Below are 19166 nucleotides of genomic sequence, written 5' to 3'. Positions count from 1 at the left end.
CCTTGCACTTTCTTTTTCTTGATTACCTTTTCATGCTTCTCTTGATTCTTGTGTTTGAAAGTCAGATTTTCTATTCAGCTCTGGTCTTTTCACTGAGAAAGCTTGAAAGTCCTCTATTTTATTGAAAATCCATATTTTGCCTTGGAGCATGATACTCAGTTTTGCTGGGTCAGCATTCTGTTTTTTCATGTTGCCTCTTAATTTTATAACCTTTAAACAGTTTCTGGAACATAACATTTCTATTAATCTGTCACTCTCATTACCTCCTTTTCTCTCCCACAATGAAAATTTTTTCTTTAAGTATGAAAACAAATCCCTCAATACACAGTTACATAGTCCAATAAAACAAATTCCCACATTGGCCATGTCCAAAAATGTATATCTCTTTCTGTACTTTAAGGAAATTTTTTTCTTCATTCTTTTGGACCTTTGATTTATTATGATTTTGATTAGAGTTCTGCCCTGGACCTTCTTCTGTTCTCTTTGTACTATTTCACTTCATGATCTTATCATCTCCCATGGATTAAATTATCTCTTTGCTGATGATTCTCAGATCTACTTGTCTTGCCCTGCCCTCTCTGTTGATCACCAGACTCATGTCACCAATTGACTTATTAGACATCTCAGACTGGATGTCCCGTAGACATCCTAAACTTAATGTGTTCAAAACTGAATTCATTATGTTTTCTCCCAACTTCTCAACTTCCCTCTTACTGTCAAGCATACCATGAGCCTCCTGTTCACCCAGGCTGTCAGCATAGGTGTCATTCTTAACTCCTCACACTTTCACACACTCCCTCCTCCACCTGTAACCAATCTGTTGCCAAGATCTGTCAGTTTTACCTCCATAACATCTCACACACTCCCCCCTTCTCTCCTCTGACACTACTCCTACTGGTGCAGATGCTCATCACTGTGTGCCTGGACTATTGCAGTCACCTTTTAGTTAATCTCCCTGCCTCAAGCCTCTCCCCACTCCAGTCCATCCTCCACTCAGCTGCCAAATTATCTTCCTAAAGTACAACTTTGATCATGTCACTTCCATTCAGTAAATTCCAGTGGCTCCCTGTTACCCCAGGACCAAATATTAAATTCTCTTTTTGGCATTCAAAACCCTTTATAACTTTGACCACCTTATATTTTTCCAGTCTTATACCTTATCCACTCCCATGCACTCTGCAATCCAGTGACACTGGCCTCTATGCCATTCCTTAGACAACACACTCCATCTCCATACCAAGTCATTTTTCACTGTTTGCCCCCTTTGCCCTGGAATTCTCTCTCTCCTCATCTTGGCCTCCGGGTTTTCCTGACTTCCTTCAAGTCCTATTTAAAATCCTCTGGGAAATCTTTCCCAGTCCTCTTTAATGCTAGTGCCGTCCCTTTGTTGATTATCTCTAATTTATCCTATATCTAGCTTGTTTGTACATAGTTGTTTTTGTGTTCTCTCCCTCATTAAAGTGTGGGCTTCTTGAGAGCCGGGACTTTTTTGCTTTTCTTTGTTTTCCCAGTACTTAATACAGAGCCTGGCACACAGTAGAAGCTAAATAAATGGTTATTCTTTCCCCACCCCTTCTTTATGATGCTTCAGTCCTTGTATAAATTATTCTCCCAGTTCAGCTCACTTTGTGACAATTTATAATACCCAAGATTCTCTGAAAGCATTTTTCTCATTTCCTATAGCACAGCATTATATTCATATACCACATTTTGTTCAGCCATTCCCCAGTTGTCTAAGAGGCAATATTCCACAGCCATAGTCCCATACCCTTGCAATGAAAGAAGGGAAATGAAAAATAAAATTTTTTGAAAAAAAAAGGAAGATGCATTTTCTCAACTCTTATCTAGGGCCAAGCGTATCATTTATAATTATTCATTGTTAGGCTTCCAGTTTTTGTGCTGCTGTTACTGTTTCTATTTATATTACTATAGTTGCTGTGTATCATTTTCTTCATGGTTTCTTCATCATGTCTCAGTCCATACAAGTCTTCCATGTTTCTGAATTTGTTGTATGTCATTTTCTACAGTGCTATAATTAATATTCTGTTACATTCTTGTACCAATTTGCTTAGCAGTTACCCAATAAATGGACATACACTTGGTTTACAGACCTTATCTGACACACACAAAAAATCCAGCCTGTCTTTCAAAACTTATTTCACATTACACCACTTAACATGCTCCACATTCTTGCCAAACTGGTCTAATTGCTGTTTGCCATCCTTAGAATTCCATCTGATACTTCTGTGTCTTTTCACAAGCAGTCTCATGCCTCAGAATCCTTATTTTACTTCAAGCTCAGCGGCCGCCCTCCATGAGAAGCCTTTTCTGAGGCCTCCTAATTGTTAGCGCTCTTCTTCAGATTACCTTGTGTTTAACTCTTCTTTTTTAGAAATTATATCCTGCTGGTAGAATGTAAACTCCTCGAGGGCAGGGACTGAAGTGTCTCCAGCATCAACAGTTAAGTGCCTTGCACTATGGGCGCTTAATAAATATCTGTTAAACCAAATTTGTTGAATGCAGTTGTTCTCTGCTAATTTCCACTTACGTAGCCCCCACTGTGCGGTGTCCAGGTCTTTATCACCTCTTGCTTACTCTTGCTGCATCCAGTTCATCCTCCTTTCTCCACATAACTGCCAAATTGATATTCCTCAAGTGCAGGGCTGACGATGTCATGTTTGTTGCTCAGTCGTTTCAGTCGTGTCTAACTTTTCATGACCCCATTTGGGTTCCTGGCAGAGATACTGGAGTGGTTTGCCATTCCTTCTCCAGCTCTTTTTACAGATGAGGAAACTGAGGCAAACAGGGTTCAGTGACTTGCCCAGGATCACGCAGCTAGTAAGTGTCTGAGACCAGATTTGAACTCAGGAAAATGAGTCTTCCTGACTCTAGGCCTTGCATTCTATCCACTTTGCCAACCTAACTGCCCCCTGATGCTGTCATAGACCTGCTCAAAAGCTTTACCAGGTCCCCTTTGCCTTTAGGATAAAATTTCTTAAGTTTTCAAAACCCTTCACAATCTATCACTTATCTTGCTTGGGCAATTGCATATTATTCCCATGCTATTAAACTCTCACCAAGCTAACTAACTTGATATTCCCTATACATGACATTCTGTGAACTTTTGCCAAGAGATGCCTGGCTGTCTTCTCTAGTAGAGGTGCCTGGAATGCTCTCACTCCTTACCTCCTTTTATTTTAAAAGAGATTTTTATTGATATATTTTGTTTTTACATCTCCTAGATTTCCTCCTGTATCTCTTCCCCTTCCACAGAGCCATCTCTTATAAAAAAAAAATTATTAAAAAGAAAAAAGAGGAAGAAAAAATTCAGCAAAACTGAACATATATATCAGGAAAAAATGTGATGTTATGTGCAGTGTTTCACACCCATGAGCTCCCCCACCACCACCTCTGCAAAAGAGCAAGGGAAAATGTTCTCTCATATCTTTGAGATCAAGTTTGCTCTTTATAATTTCACAGCATTAATTTTTATGTGTTTTGTGGTGGGTCTTTCTATTTACATTTTTGTAGTAATTGTGTGTATTGTTATTCTGGCTCTGCTTGCTTCACTTTACATCAGTTTATGCAAGTCTTTGCACGAATTCTGTATTCATCATGTTCATAGTTTATTATGTAATGGTATATAATCCCTGACTTCCTTTGAGGCTCAGCTCTAGTGCCATCCCTTCTCTCCTGATTCCCCCAGTTGTTAGTCACCTCCCTCCCGAATGCAGTGTACTTATTTTGTATATATCCTGAGAGGCAGTGTGACCTCATGGCCTTGGAAAGAAGACCTGGTTTCAAGTCCTACCTCTTGCATATATTAGCTGTGTAGTCCTGGGCAAGATATTTGGTCTCTCAGTGCTCCAGCCAACTCTGTTAACTATAAGTTACAGAGAAGGTGGCTCTCTGCCCTCGTAGATGAAGTTCCCTATATCAGTGAAATCACAGGTCCATTCCCTGTCTCATAACTCCAGATCTGCATTTACTTATGCCTAGTGCTTCTTGATTGAATTTTTAAAATATAATTAAATGAGCCATAGCTCCATGGAATTTTTATCCTATTGTGAATATGCACTAATACAGTTAACATCAAATTTTAGTGTAAATAAAAATGTATTGTACATTGTACTATTATTCTTTGTGCTTTGTTTCATTCTCCACCCAAAGAATGGAGGGAATATTAAATGGGCATGGAGAAGAGTTAGAGTGGTCATAGAAAGGAACTCCAGAGATAAGGGGAAAGGAGAGCAGACTAGACATGTGCAGTAATGATTTTGTCAACAACAAAGTTCAGCATTCAATAATTGCATTTATATTAATTTTGAGAACTTTTAAAAACTGCTACTTTGTTTCATTTTCTACCAAAAGAGGAAGCTTTCTGCTTTCATTCCGTCTGGTTACTTTCAAAGATGGACTTATTTGGTTCCTCTAATCAGTTGCATTTTTTTGTTGCATATGACTCTTCTAGGTGGAAATTTTTTTTCCTAAAATTTATCAGAGTTGGCAAAAATAAGAAGATGATGTCATTTTAAAATATAATATAATTCTTTCCATGGAAGTAGTTCATGGACTCTGATTCTTTATCTGCTTCATGTGATTTGTGATTCCCTTGTTAAGTAAACCTTTTGGTATTTGTAGTGCTCTGGACATTTTGAAATATGAAGAAATTGACATGGCAATGTTAGCAAAGGTTCTTCCAGAACCCTTGACAAAGTTTGCTGAATGTCAAGAACTAATGAACAGACTGAAAATAGAAGGTAAAGTATGTATGTCATTTTCCCAAGCCCCTGAGGGCAGATACTGATTTCACTTTTCCTTTGTTTCCCCGGGCATCTAGCACAGTGCCTGGCAATAGATGTTTAATAAATATTTACTGACTGAAGGCAGCTTCCAGCCATGATGTTCTTCCCAAAATCTTACAGGGTTTTGTGATTCGCTGGCATTTATTTAGTGTGGCCCAATTTAATGTGATAATATAACAAATTTAAAACTCAGCTATTTAGATCACATTCAGCAGTCTTAACATTGACATTCCTCTGAATCTCAGCGTGCCCTCTTCATATAGTATTCACTGCTCAAAATTTCAAGGACCTTAAAAAAAATAGCTGCTCCCCACAAAAAGGTTGGGGACCCTTGGTGTTATGTAATATGGATCTGTCATTTACCTATCATTAAATTATGTTTAGATGTTATCTTTTCCAGATCTCTCATTTTAGATTATTTCAGTAGTCCAGAAGAGAAGTGAATGAATACCACCTCTATGAAAATCCTGGGGCCTTATCCAGAATTGTCACAAAAAATGAGTTAGCACAGCCAAAAGTGGAATTCAAGTCCAGTATTCCTCTACATGCTGCTTCTAGATACCAAGGGAAATCTCAGTATTTTTCCCTCAATCACTGTATATTTATTTTGAATGTACACGCACACACACACACACACACACACACACACACACACACACACACACTTACTTTAGCCTGTCAGTTTAGTGATAGGGACAGATAGCATCCAAACTTTTATCTTAATTTTGATATCAAAGCACTAGTTTTTTTGAGATGCATTCTCTTCTTTGGATAATAGAGATCTACCAATAAATTGGACTTAATAGGTTTTCCAAATTTATACTTCCAGAAGGGAAAAAGAGTACTCACTGTGACAAACTCATTTCGAAGCTTTTCATCAGTATAATTTCTAAGCTTTCTCTTTCTAGACTGGTAATTGCACTTATTCCCAGACTTCAGGAGAAAATTAGTCTACTCACTGCCACCACTAAATGTTTCCTGCCACAATCTGTCTTTTCCCATCCTAATACTGAATTTTAAAGCTGGACTAATTACCAGCCCCTTCCCCTATTGTCTATGGAACAAGCAAAAGGTCCTTTTATTTCACTTTTTTAATTTTCCAGGATGTTCCCAGTATGTCCAACAGTAAGCGCAGAGTCTAGTACATATTGTTTAATTGATTGGTAGCTTGAAGAATGTATGTATGTTAGCTGCTAATTTAGATTATTAAAATAATTGGTGAATTGTACCTTTAGCACAATCTTTAGAGATGGGCAGGTCCTGCTCACCAAAAATTCATTTTCGGCTTCTTTTATATGGATCATTATTGTAAAAACATTAATTCATAGTGAAACTCAAGGCTCTGGAATATAAATTGAGGGACTGGGTACACCAAGTCTGCATTTAGAATAAAATCTATTTTTAGAAATCTTTATTTTAGTTTTGATTCCAGTTTTCTTTTTAAATGAGGGTGATATACAGAATATCTATAATATCTGTACATAATGTAACATAACTTTTCTACTTTTCTTCTTCACCAGCCACTTATGAATTAAGTCTCATTCTTCAACAACAGGAAATAGAGGAAGTTCAACGAGATGAAGCCCTTCAGCTCCCAAAAGATCTGGACTATTTGACCATCCAAGATGTTTCCTTGTCCCATGAAGTTCGAGAGAAGCTGCATTCCAGTCGTCCACAAACAGTAAGTGACACATGAGAGGACTGTGACATGTATGAGGAAGCAGAGCTTTAATTTTGTCATGAGTGTCAGGATGTCTGGGGCTGTGTCAGGTTTTTGTTGAGTACTTTTATTTTTGTATGTCAGAGACTTGAACAAAGAGCTTCTAGTCAAAAACTATGGTTTAAGTATGAGTTTTATCAAGTACAACAGTGTTATGTGCCATCGCTTCAAAATTTCAGGGCCTAGAACTCAGGGACTAGAATCTAATGAGAAGAGATATGGAAACAATAGTGGCTTTTGGCTTAGGAGCGCCAGGTCCTGACTTTGTATGACCTTTGTGTGACCTCAGGCAGGTTACTTCAGTTCTCTGGGCTTCATGTTCTTCATTTATAAAACAAGAGTTTTGACCTTCACCTCTAAGGCCCCTTATAGTTTTAATTGCTATGATCTTATATCTGTGGAAATCTCATTTGAGAGGAGGGACTATGAAAGGCATGGAATTATTCTTGGTAATAATTACTGATTAGTAATTTCAGATGATGGGCAGTATGGAGTGGTGGATAAGAGCTAAGGTCTCAGAGTCAAGAAGATCTGAATGGATTTAAGTCCTATTTCTCAAATAGATGGACTTTGTGACTCTAGGCAAGTGACTTCCTCTCCAAGTGCCCCTAGGCAACTCCATAAAGTTTCAGAACAGATGCTGACCTGCTTTAACATACAGGCATTTTCTCCCTAGGAGCTCCCTATAACAGTGAAATCACAGGTTTTGTCCCCTCCATCTTCTCCTTCCTTCCCCTTCCCCCCCAGCTGCCAATCACTGAAATCAAGCATTATATGTAATAAACCCTACCTAGCCTTTCTATTAACTTTTGGTTAGATTTTCCTGGGGGGAAAACTCTAGAGCAATGGTGTCAAACTCAAATAGAAACTGACTTAGAAAACCTAATTTTATCTATGTTGTATCGTATTTTTATTTATTTTATTAAATATTTCCCAGTTACATTTTAATCTTATTGAGGAACACTCTGGAGTATTGTGGGTGTTGTTGGGGGCCCCATTCCAGTCAGCTGCTCTAGAGAGGGTTTATTACAGGCAAACTTTTTTCTTTAGCTTACTGAAAAAGGGAATATGTTGGATATACAAGGTATGCTAGAAAGAGGTAAACTTTGATAAATGTAAGCACTGCCAATGCTCTGGATTTCATGAAGTGATGACATTTTCTGCAGACCTTTTGTTTTTTAACCGATCTACTAAATGTTAGACTTGTGAAGTACATGGCATCTTCCTTCATATAGTTTAAAGTATATTAGATAAGGCTAAACAGAGCAAAATGGAGGACACCAATGCCTCTAAACCCATCCTCACTGTCCTAGTTTTCATATCTTAGGAAGAAACAACTGTCTAATCCTAGCTCACATGTTTTTGTGTGGTCATTTATTTTTCTATAAAGTGGAATAATGCCTATTTATGTTTTACATAGCTAATTTTGCAAGTGTTAAGTATCCGGTATTATTATTAGCAAGTTCATTCTAAAGTTTTTCACTGCTGCATTATTAGTGTTTGTTACAACTACCTCTAAGCAATTAATTAATTGTACATGGTTGGAGAAGTGTGCTTTTTAGTTGGTAGTTCCTCTTTTCACAATGGAATTAGGGATATCACTATAAGGCATAGAGTCCTAGACCTGGAATTGGGAAGATGTGTGTTCAAATCCAGCCTCACATACTTACTACCTTTGTGATCCCAGGTAAGTCTTAACTTCTTTCTGCCCCACCTTACTCATCTGTAAATTGAAGATAGTAGTACCTACCTTCCAGGATTGTAGTGAAGATTGAACAGTATTTAATAATTATTAATTATTATTAATAATTAATTCTAATAATAAGTACTTCGCAAACTTTAAAGCACAGCAATTATGATCGTGGCTTTATGTTTATTTACTCTTTTCCCGTCTTAGATTGGAGCTGCTAGTCGAATACCCGGGATGACTCCTGCTGCCATTGTTAATCTTTTGAGATTTGTAAAGACTACTAAGCAAAAAGAGGAATCTGTAGATAAACTGTCTTTAAGTGATCGATACTTAAGTGACACAGACAGACTTCAAAAGATAGAATTATAGGATTTTATTTATAGAAGAGTTTCTGAAGGACTGCTGAACCAATTTCTTAAAGGAATATATACAACAAGATAAACTAATGATAACGTGTCTAACAGCTATCAAAGTGTAATGCACATACTTTATGGTCATTGTGGAACTGTCATTGATTTCAAGAGAAGAACCAAAAAGGATCCTTTCAAGTAACTTGAATTATGTTTTTGAAGAAATAGGTAAGAAGAAACGATTCAAAAAAATTGGGGAAACTTGTACAACATGAACAGTTTATACAATGTCACAACATTATTGAGAAAAACAACTTTGAAAAACTTTAGAGCTTTGATCAAGGCAATGACAAACCATGGTTCAGAGGACTGAAGATGAAGCATGTTACCCATTTCTTAAAAGAATGATGATACACTGAAAATGCCTAATGAGACATGCATTTTTGAACATTGATCCATTAAGAAACTTGCTTCTTTTTGAAGGATTTTAGTTGTTTTTTTCCTCACTTTTGTTTGTTCAACAGAAGAGGAGTTAAGTGGGATGGAGAGAGAATCAGTGCTTGAATTAATAAAGGGGGAAAAAGAAAATAAATTATTTACATATAATATTGATTTCAGAATCTTGAATTAGATGAACTTATTTGCATAACCTCCAAGTTTTATGCCCAGTTTAGTATAGTGATATAAGAAACCCTAGGCTCAGCATAGAATTGAACCTGAAAAAAATCTGAAGTGGTCTCACTAGGTAAATTTCATCAGAGAATATTAAAATAAAAATCTGAATCTTTCAAACTTTTATGAAGTACAGCATACTTTGGTTTTCAAGCTAGACAAAAAGGCAGTTTCAAAATCACTTAACTTGGGATTTGAATCTTAAACCACCAACAGAAAGTATTGGGCTGGAGTCAGTTGGTATAATGGGACTAGACAGAGACAAGTTGATCTCTTTTTTCTCCTAAAGGAAAAAGACATAACTAAACAGAATAGCAAAATTCCCCCCAATCCATATAATGCCACTAGTTTGTGGCACTCTGCCACAGATTCTGACATCACTAGTGGGAGAGGGAGTATAAACAGGGCAACTCAAAATCCTAGGGCTGTGTCCCAACTGGGACTCCTCTTTACCTATGATGCTGGCATCTGCTGCTGCTACTAAGAAAAATTGGTCTTTTAAAGTAACTATTTCCAAACGGATTCTTTATCCACTATTCATTATACCCCTATTTTGTGTGTTTTCCTTTTAAATTAGGGCAATCAGAAATCACCTTGATAATTATTAATTTCTCTTAAAATATGGTATTCATATTAGGCAATCTTAAAGAGGGAAGCAACAGCATGTAGTCATTTGATCTTTAGTAATAGATTTTCTTGAGGAAATACCAGTTTCATCATTTCTTAACATGAGAAGCCATCGGAAAGCTACCAGCAACAAGTTTCGTTTCTAATCATACATTTGGCAAAAAGCCCACATGTAGTCATTAACTCCTGGTACTTTTTTATTGGGCAGCTAGGTAACAAAGTGGATAGAATGCCAGGCCTGGAGTAAGAAGACTCATCTTTCTGAGTTCAAAACCTTCGTCAGACACTTAATATCTGTGTGACCCTGGGCAAATCGTTTAACCATTTGCCTCAATTCCTCATCTGTAAAATGAACTGGAGAAAGAAATGGCAAATTGCTCTGGTATTTTTGCCAAGAAAACCCTAAATTAGGTCACGAAGTGTCAGACACAACTGAACAACAACAGACTTTCATTGTCACAGAAGGTCAGGATGATTTTGGCATCAGTCTTTCCCAACCTGAAGCTGGGACACCCAGGCTACATCAGGCACTAACTTGGGAGGTATGGAATAGGATTCGTTATGGTGTAATTTCCTTCTTTGTCTGAAGGGTAGTAATTCAGATCTCTGGTGCTGTCCCAGAAGAAATATCATTCTCTATCCTCGAACTCAGTTCCTTTATTTTCAGGGGGAAAAGGATATAGTGCTGCTCCTTACTGGAGTGCCCTATTGTCTGAGAAATGCTTGAGAATCGCCCTTTTTTGGGCAATTCTAGAACCTCTAATTCTCCTCCAGTCTCAACTTTTAAATTTCCTTTTACTCATAGCATTGCACTTCTGTGCCACTTGGTACTAGGGAGCACAAAATTGCTTTTAACATGACTTAAAATATTTTAAAGTACTTAAATATTAGGTCACTTGTGTAAAATTCCCCAAAACAACAAAAGCCACCCTATCTTCCTGGTGCTGCTGATCTAATAATGGTACAAGATGTTATATGTTGCTGTATTTAGGTTCTTAGACCACAACTGTCTTATAAAAATCCACAGAAATCCCTATGGTCACTTCATTCAACACCAACTGCTCCATAAAAATTCCCTACACCTTTTTTGCAACAATGATTAAAATATAGCAGAAGTTTGCCATACACCTGATTATACCACATGGCACTGCTAAGTAGTGGGGAATTTGCCAGGCATTAAAGTTAACTTTGAAAAATGTAAAAAGCAGAAACAACTTTAAAATATTATAAACTTATTTACTTATCATATAAAATATATTTATGAAGAGGAAGCCTGAATTTTAAATTAGAATTTTAAGCTCAAATGCTAGTCAGATTACTAATGATTAGCAGAGCCTTCAACCATTTTATTTAATGACCCATTTCTCAGAGTCAAAATAAGTAGCTAAAACTTTGTACTTCTACCAAAGTTGTGCAACTTAGGATTCCATGGAGTGTTGTAATGGCAAGCAAAGTGGGACTTTTTGTTTTGCTCTTTTTTCTTTTGGAGTTCTAGTTCTTCTCAGTCTAAAGCAATCAAGTACCTTTGATTGACTCTTACCTTGGTTTAAATCAAGAGGCTTTGATTGAATCAAGAGTCTTTGATGACCTCCTTAAGTCACAAGAAAGCCTGAGTCACATGGTTGTGACGCCCTCTGACCCTGAAGAAGTGTATATATACTCTGAGGTTAGCATTTTGGTTTTGGGGCTCACTCATTGGAAGAATGTTCCTGTGATTTGGCCAGACAAGACTCTGGGTAGCTGTTAAGGAGCCCCCACCCCCCCAGCTTTGAAAACCCAGATGTTGGTGCTTCTCTCTCTGGTAACTATGTATGTGTTGCTATGGTCAGACAGAAGCCTGTCTGTTGATTTGTGTTATTTTCTCTGTTTGTAATTTCTGTTTGCATTTGCTCTGAAGTTCATGGTGCTGACTTTTTCCCCTGAACTAAGTGAAAGATATATGTATGCTTAATTAAAGTACAATTGTTAACCCCTTAAAGTTGCTTTCCTTAGAAAAGCAGATCAAAGAAGCTGTGCTAGCAGCTAGTAACATTGTTGTTACAAGTGTCAAACACCATCATCTCCAGGATACACCCTTGTCTTCTAATAGAATGGTCAGAATCCTTGTGCACAGCCTTCTTCAAAGACAATTGTTCTTTTCTATATGGCACAAAACCTTAAGAGTTAAGGAAAATTAAAGGTCCAACATGTTTCCTAATGCAAGAGACCTCCTCGTCACATTCTTTACACATAGGATTAGTTTGAAGATTGGATACAGAATAATTTAGTGCTTTGTAAAGCAATCTGCTTTAAGGGGAAAACAGAGGAGTAGATTAGGCCAAAACTTCAAGGGAATAGTTGAGAGGGGTACCTGGACATGGAGTCAGAAAGACCTGGGTGTAAGTCCTGCTTCAGTCACATGTGTGACCTTGGGCAAGTTAGTTTAATTCTCTGGGCCTCAAGTTTCTCATCTGTAAGTTTCTGACATCTAAAGTCCCAGCCCTAAAGTTATGACCTCATGACCACAAGAAAGCTTGGACTCGGTGCATCCTGGAATAAAGCTACAATAGGCATCCAACTGCAGAGCAACAAGCTTTTCTACAGGCCTGTTTTGCTTCCATAACCTACATCTTCCACCCAATGAGGAAATGATAGGCCATAAGTATTGCTTTCTGCTGTATTTTGATCCACCCAGAGAGTTGAGATTCCTTCCCAACCAGATTCTACCATTTAGTCTATCTGGATTTTCCAAAGTCGGGTCCTAGGCTTTAGTAAAGGAGGTGGTCCATAGGCAAGACACATAGGTAAGAAAAAATTCACCTGTTTCTATGAGACAATGAAAAGATGAGGAAAAGAAGAAATGTAAGCAGAAATTGTATGTAGATATGTCTTGAAAGCAGCCTTGATATTCAAATATTCCTCAGTTCTTACAATAACCTTTTTAAAAAGGGGGAAAAAATGTTATCAGTGCCTGGCACATGATAAGTGCTTAATAGGTGCTTGTTGATTATCATTAACCATATTCAACTGATAGGGAAACAAGAATGGGTAAAAGAATAAACTAGAATAGAACTAGTTCCCTAGTTCTGAGCTTTTTTTTTTCATAAATACTTAAAAATCAATTCCTAAATATTCACAGAAAGTTGTTATAAATATAGTACAAATAATTCAAATTCACAGTAATCCAAGCCTCAAGTCACAGTTCCAATCTCATTTCTACTCTGAAATTTGCCAGACCTATTAATCTATAAGAATGGAGAGCAAGATTTGAATTTTCCATTATTTGTTTTTCCTTTTTTGCTATCCCCAAGGCAGAATTGCTTGTAAGTCATGAAAAGTTCAATTAGACATGCCAGAGGAAAATAGGAGGAATCAGGGCAGGGGTAACCTAACAAGATAGTTCACTAGCCCTTGAATTGCTAATGTTGCTATAAACTAGACCTCATTCAGGTAAAGTCCATAAATAATTACTTATGATATGCCCATTTGAAAACCCAGCTTCATTTTGACAGAGAATTTCCCAGCAACTTAATAGATTTTCAATAGTTCCTGTGATCAAACTAGTACACTGCTGATAGAGCTATGAATTGGTCCATTCTGGAAAGCAATTTGGAATTATGCTTTTTAAAAATGACTGAAATGTCCATATCCTTTGACCCAGAGATCTCACTGCTAGGCTAGGCATGTAACACAAAGGCATCAGACAGAAAAGATCACATATACAACAAAATATTCAGTAATAGCACTTTTTGTGGTGGCAAGGAACTAGAAACAGTGCCTATTGATTGGGGAAGAGCTAAACAAATTGTTGTATGTGGATATAATGGAATTAATAGCCCTTAAGAAATTATGAATATGAGGAATTCTGAGAAGTGTGGGAAGACTCATGAAATGATGCAGAATAAAGTAATAAGAACCAGGAAAAACACATAAAATCATAACAATGGAAATAGTTGAGGTTGGGAGAGAGGTATGCCATTTAATTAATAGTGTCTAAGATTGGCCCAAGAGAGAAAAAAAATGCACCTCCCTCCCTCTCTTCTTTGCACAGGTGGGAAACTGGGTGTGGAACGTCACATATACAATAGTCTTGACAGATATATTGGTGAGTTTTACTAAACTGCTATTTTTGCTGTAGTTTCCTCTTTTTTTTCATTTTGTTACAATGGATAGCTCTCCGGTTAGAAAAAGAAAAAGATATATCTCAAAATAAAGGGGATATAAAAACAAAAGACTGAAAGAAAAAAAGATTTAAGTAGTTGTGGCCAGAAAATTCATCACCCTGTATCCAGCCTAGTAATTAGCCTCTTTACGTTGATCTCAGAAACTTGGGCAAATCTTAGAATGAATGGCAAACACCTAGTCCAGGGCTGTCCAACCTTAGGTTATCTTAGGGCTGCATTAAAATAAAATAATTATTCGAGGGCCGCACCCAGAATAAAAAATACAGTACACTAATAGAAAGTGGGGGATCACGCGTCATCAATATGACCGGCGGAGGTGAGAAGTGCGAAAGCAAACACAAAACAACAAAGCAACAACACAACAGTATAAAGGTAGGTGCATACTGATTAGTCTGCATCATACAGAAGGAACGCATCCCACAGATCGACTGAATATTCCATGCGATATGTTCTGTCTGTAATACTTCTTAAAAACACCAAAGAAAATTAACATCAACGAGATTATTTGTTAGTGATGGATTTAAAAAAATCTAATACACATTCCATGCAAATTATTATTTTATTTTTTTCGCTCATGAAAATTAAAACCCACAGGTGGGCTGCATAAAATTGCACTGCAGGCTGCATGCGGCCCACGGGCCATATTTTGGACAGCCCTGACCTAATCCATCACCAATCCCTTACTTGAAGCACTTCCAGGTTGGCAGGTCCAAACAGAGCTTACACGTCTCTGTGCCTGATGGTAGGGGGCAGCTAGGTGGTACAGTTAGATAGAGGGCCAGGCTGGAGTCAGGAAGACTCATATTCTTGAATTCAAATCCGGCCTCAGCTACTTACTGGTTGTGTGACCCTGCACAAGTCATTTAAACTGGTTTGCCTCAGTTTCCTCCTCTGTAAAATGAGCTGAAGAAGGAAATGGCAAACCATTCCAGCATCTTTGCCAAGAAAACCCCAAATGGAGTCACAAAGAGTCAGACATGACTGAAACAGCTCAACAACACCTGATGAAGCACCAGGACCATAAACATATAAGCTACTGTTCTGAAGACAAGTTTTTCCAGGTGGACAGAACAATAAAAAGTGAACGTAATAGATTGGTTACCCAGCCTATGGTATATAAAAAATGCTTGTAATAGCAATACACTATATAAAGGCAAGACTTTATTATTATTTTTATGCTTTCTGTTTCTGCCATTTATTCCCTGTGACCTGGGAAACTCCCTTAACCTTTCTGTGCTTCAGTTTTCTTATCTGAAAAATAAGGGGTTGAACTAAATGACCTCTGAGGGTCCTTTCAGTTCTAAATCTATGATCATATGACCATCAAATCTCAGGAAAATGCAGCAAAGACTGAGTGCACTGTTCACTATCTATTGTTAGATCCTGTCAGCCTAGGGTCTCAGGTATCATGTGGCAACTGGTAGATTTTAAGGAACCCTTATTCCACTTAGATGAAAGGGCAACTAGATGGAATAGGCCAATCAACAAGCGTTTATTAAGCACTTACTATGTGTCGGGCACTGTACTAAGTGCTAATTGTGCAAAGAAAATCGAAAACATGGTCTCTGCCCTTGAAAGAGCTCACATTCTAACAGCTTCACCTTTTTCTATTTGAACTTCACATTACCAGTCTGAGAATTAAGAATACTCAGAAGACTTCTTCCTCCTATTGATACGGACAGTTGGTTAGGAGCTATAGGAGATAATAGAGTCGGTAGGAACTGGAAAGATCATTACATTTAGAAATGGAAGACACCCCAGAGATTCCCTAGTCTAAACTCTGAATCTCAGTTTACTTCTCTATAAAATGGTAAAGTAATTTGTCCAAGGTTACACAAGGTAGTAAAGTGGCAGGTCTGAAATTTGAACTGTGTCTATGACTGCTGAAGGGAAGAGGCTTTAGAGAAGACGTTCATTTCTGTCGAGTACTTCTCACCATTCTGTTCCTATGTTGTTGTTTGTCCAGGTCAATGTACAGTGTGTCCAGCTGTGGCTAATCATACCAATATGAGCTACCATAGGTCGGACACAAGTAGTCTGTACAACTGTCATTTGGAAGGGAGAAGTCTCTAAATTCATGCATCAAATCTGTGGTCAGCTTTACCTGTAAGTGACAATGATAGGGGCAGAAAGGTCTGGTATCTGTTTCCCAACCAAGGAACATCCAGAGACTTCTCTCCAGACCATGGCTTCTTCCCATTCTCTATTCGTTCTCCCTTTCCTACCTGACATTGTGGGGTGTTGCCAGGGGTGTGATAGTAAATACTCAACAGTCAGGTCTCCAGGAAAAAAAATGTATGCATAACATAAGTTTAGTCCTCATTATTAATGTTTTATCAGGGGCAGCTAGGTGTTGAACTGGAAAGAGCACTGGCCCTGGAGTCAGGAGGACCTGAGTTCAAATTTAGCGTCAGACACTTAACCCTAGCTTTGTAATCCTGGGCTAGTCAGTCAACCCCAATTGCCTAAAAAAAAAAAAAAAAAAAATTATCCTTCACTTTAAATCAAGACAGTCAACAAAATAATAAATCAAACCCTGATTTGTAGTATTTGCCCAAATTCTGAGGTGTAAATATTCGCACTGAAAGTTTAACAACAGACTTGATGGTAGAGTAGGCAAGTACTCAAGCCAAGAGGAATAAAAAGGTTGAACTCAGGGATGGAAAGAGACATAGAGAGAGAGAATGCTCAGTAACTTGAGCTCTACCCTCCTACCCATCTCTGAGAATCCACCACTAAAGTTCACACCACATTATTTTTCAGCTAGCTCCTGCTGCCATTTCCTCTTAGTAGCATTACTGAAACTGGTTTTTATTTAACCTACTTTTCCTACTTATTTCTTTTTTTTTTTCAGTAGTGTCACGGGTTGCCTCCCCCAGCAGTGTTCCTTTTATAATATCTTGACAACTTCCCCAAAATTAGAACATCAATCACACCCCTGGAGAACTTTGAAACTATTATTGTTAAGGAAAACTAGCTGCCATTTTCAGAGTATTCGTGCCCACCTTGGTTAATATCAGTCAGAGACTAAGTCCCAAGGCAGAGGATGATGCCCAAGTCTCTCCCACCATTAAAAAAAAAAACCTTCACTAAACCTTATTATCCCTCTAGGTATCAGCCTCTGTTTTTTCTCCTATCTTCAGCGACACTCCCCCTTAGAGGAAGTCATCTACTCTCATTTGTTCCCTTTGCTTCCTCTTTTCTCAGTTCTCGACCCTTTTTAATCTGGCTTCTGACATCATTCGACTGAAGCTGTTCTCTCCATAGTTACCAAGGATCTCTCGCTTGACAAACCTAATACTGTTTTCTCAATCCATATTCCTCTTGTCCTCTTTGCAGTTTCTTGATGCTGTTGATCATTGTCTCTTCCTGGATACTTTCTCCTCTGGATTTTCATAACACCATCTCTTGGTCCCCTTACTACCTCTCTGAGTCCTCCTCAGCCTTCTTTATTAGATCATCATCCACATCACACCCTCTAATTAAGGCTCTGCACCGGACCCACTATTCTAGTCTCTTTACATTTCCTCTCTGGCAAATTAATCAGCTCTCCCAGGTTTAATTATCATCTTCACTCCTACACACACTCTCCAGGGTATCCATATTAGCTTTCTTGTTGTTCTCCACACGTGGGTCTTCATGCCTTTGTACTGGCTGTCTGCCAAGTCTAGAATGCACTTTCTTTTCATTTCTGCCCCCTGGAATCCCCTGATTCCTTCAAGACTGAGGCCAAGCCCCTCCATCTACCTGAAACCTTTCTATGATGAAAACAAAATCAATTAAGGAAAAACATCTGAAACAGTTAAAATATCTGACAATGTATATAATTATTCTGTTCTAGTAGTCTTCCACCTATTTGCCTTCAGGGAAGAGGCCTGTTTCATTACATTATCTGTTCTATAGTCACATTATTATAGTCTTCTTCTTCCTCTTCTTCTTCTCCTCCTCCATTGTGTAAAATGGGGATAACATATATGCCTGCAGCCATAAGTACCTCAAAGGGTTACTAAATGGCTCAGATGGGATAATATATGTAAAAGCAATATATAATCCAATTTGATGAAACATTTATTATCTGCGCCTACTATGTACCAGGTATTGGTAATACAAAGACAAAAGCAAAATAATCCCAGCCCTCAAGAATTTTACAGAGAGAGATGGGGAGAGAGAGAGGAATACAAAGTCCTTTGTGGCATGGGGATGGGAAAAGCGCTAACAGCTGGGGGAATCAAGAAAGGCTGCTTGTAGGAAGAGGCATTTGAGAAAGGGAGCTAGGGGTTTCAAGAAGCAGAGATGTGGAAAAAGGGCACTCAAGGTATAAAAATGAGAGATGTAATGTTATGTTAGGGAAAACAGAAAGAACTTAGAATGTGAGGACATGAATGTATAATCAGAAAGATTAAGTTAGAGCCATATTGTGAAGGGCTTTAAATGGCAAATAGAAGAGAGCATATTTAATTCCAGAGGCAATTAGAAGCCATGGAAACTTCTCAAGTAGAAAAAGTGACATGATCAGACAGAATTTTGCTTTAGGAATATCACCTTGGCAACTGTCTGGAGGATGGACTGGAGAGGGGGAGGCTAGCATCAGGGAAACCAATTAGAAGGCTATTGCAGTAGTCCATGTGAGAGATGAGGGCCTGAACTAGGATGATGGCCATATGAATGAACAGAAGGGAACAGATGCAAGAGATGTTATGGAGGCATAATCGACACCACCTGGCAACTGATTGGATATCAGAATGAAAATGAGGAGTTGTAGATGTCTAGGAGAATCTGGGGGAATGGAAGAATGGTGATACCCTCTACAGAAATAAGTACGCTAGGAGGAAGGTTTGGCTTAGGCCAGTGGCTCTTTACCTGGAATCTGTGAGTTTGCTTTTTAAAATATTTTAAATTGTATTTCAATATAATTAGTTTCCTTTGTATGCCTATGTATTTAATTTTTTGCATTTAAAAGAGGGGGTCCATAGACTTCATGTATTAAACTGCCAAAGAGATCTACGCACACACACAAATGTATATATATGTTTTTATTATCTGTATGTGACAAGGCAAAGTGCTTGCTCTTTCTAAATAGCCTAAGGAAAAAAAATCTAAGGCTGCATTGTTATTTTTTTAACCACGTTCTAATTTTAG

General features: G+C 38.0%; 1 protein-coding gene across 1 annotated transcript in view; it reads left to right on the top strand.

The window, feature by feature from the left end:
- Positions 1–9171, top strand: part of MTO1 (mitochondrial tRNA translation optimization 1) — a 30992-nt gene extending 21821 nt beyond the window's left edge. Inside the window, exons 10-12 of the mRNA XM_036767624.1 lie at positions 4642–4760; positions 6326–6486; positions 8423–9171. Coding sequence (XP_036623519.1) covers positions 4642–4760; positions 6326–6486; positions 8423–8584 — 442 coding nt within the window. The 3' untranslated portion in view covers positions 8585–9171. The remainder of the gene's footprint in view (positions 1–4641; positions 4761–6325; positions 6487–8422) is intronic.
- Positions 9172–19166: the final 9995 nt, after the last annotated feature.

This window comes from Trichosurus vulpecula, chromosome 7 (genome assembly GCF_011100635.1).
Source record: "Trichosurus vulpecula isolate mTriVul1 chromosome 7, mTriVul1.pri, whole genome shotgun sequence".
NCBI lineage: Eukaryota > Metazoa > Chordata > Mammalia > Diprotodontia > Phalangeridae > Trichosurus > Trichosurus vulpecula.
The sequence above is the reverse complement of the archived record's forward strand: the minus strand, read 5'-3'. Positions and strand labels throughout refer to the sequence as shown.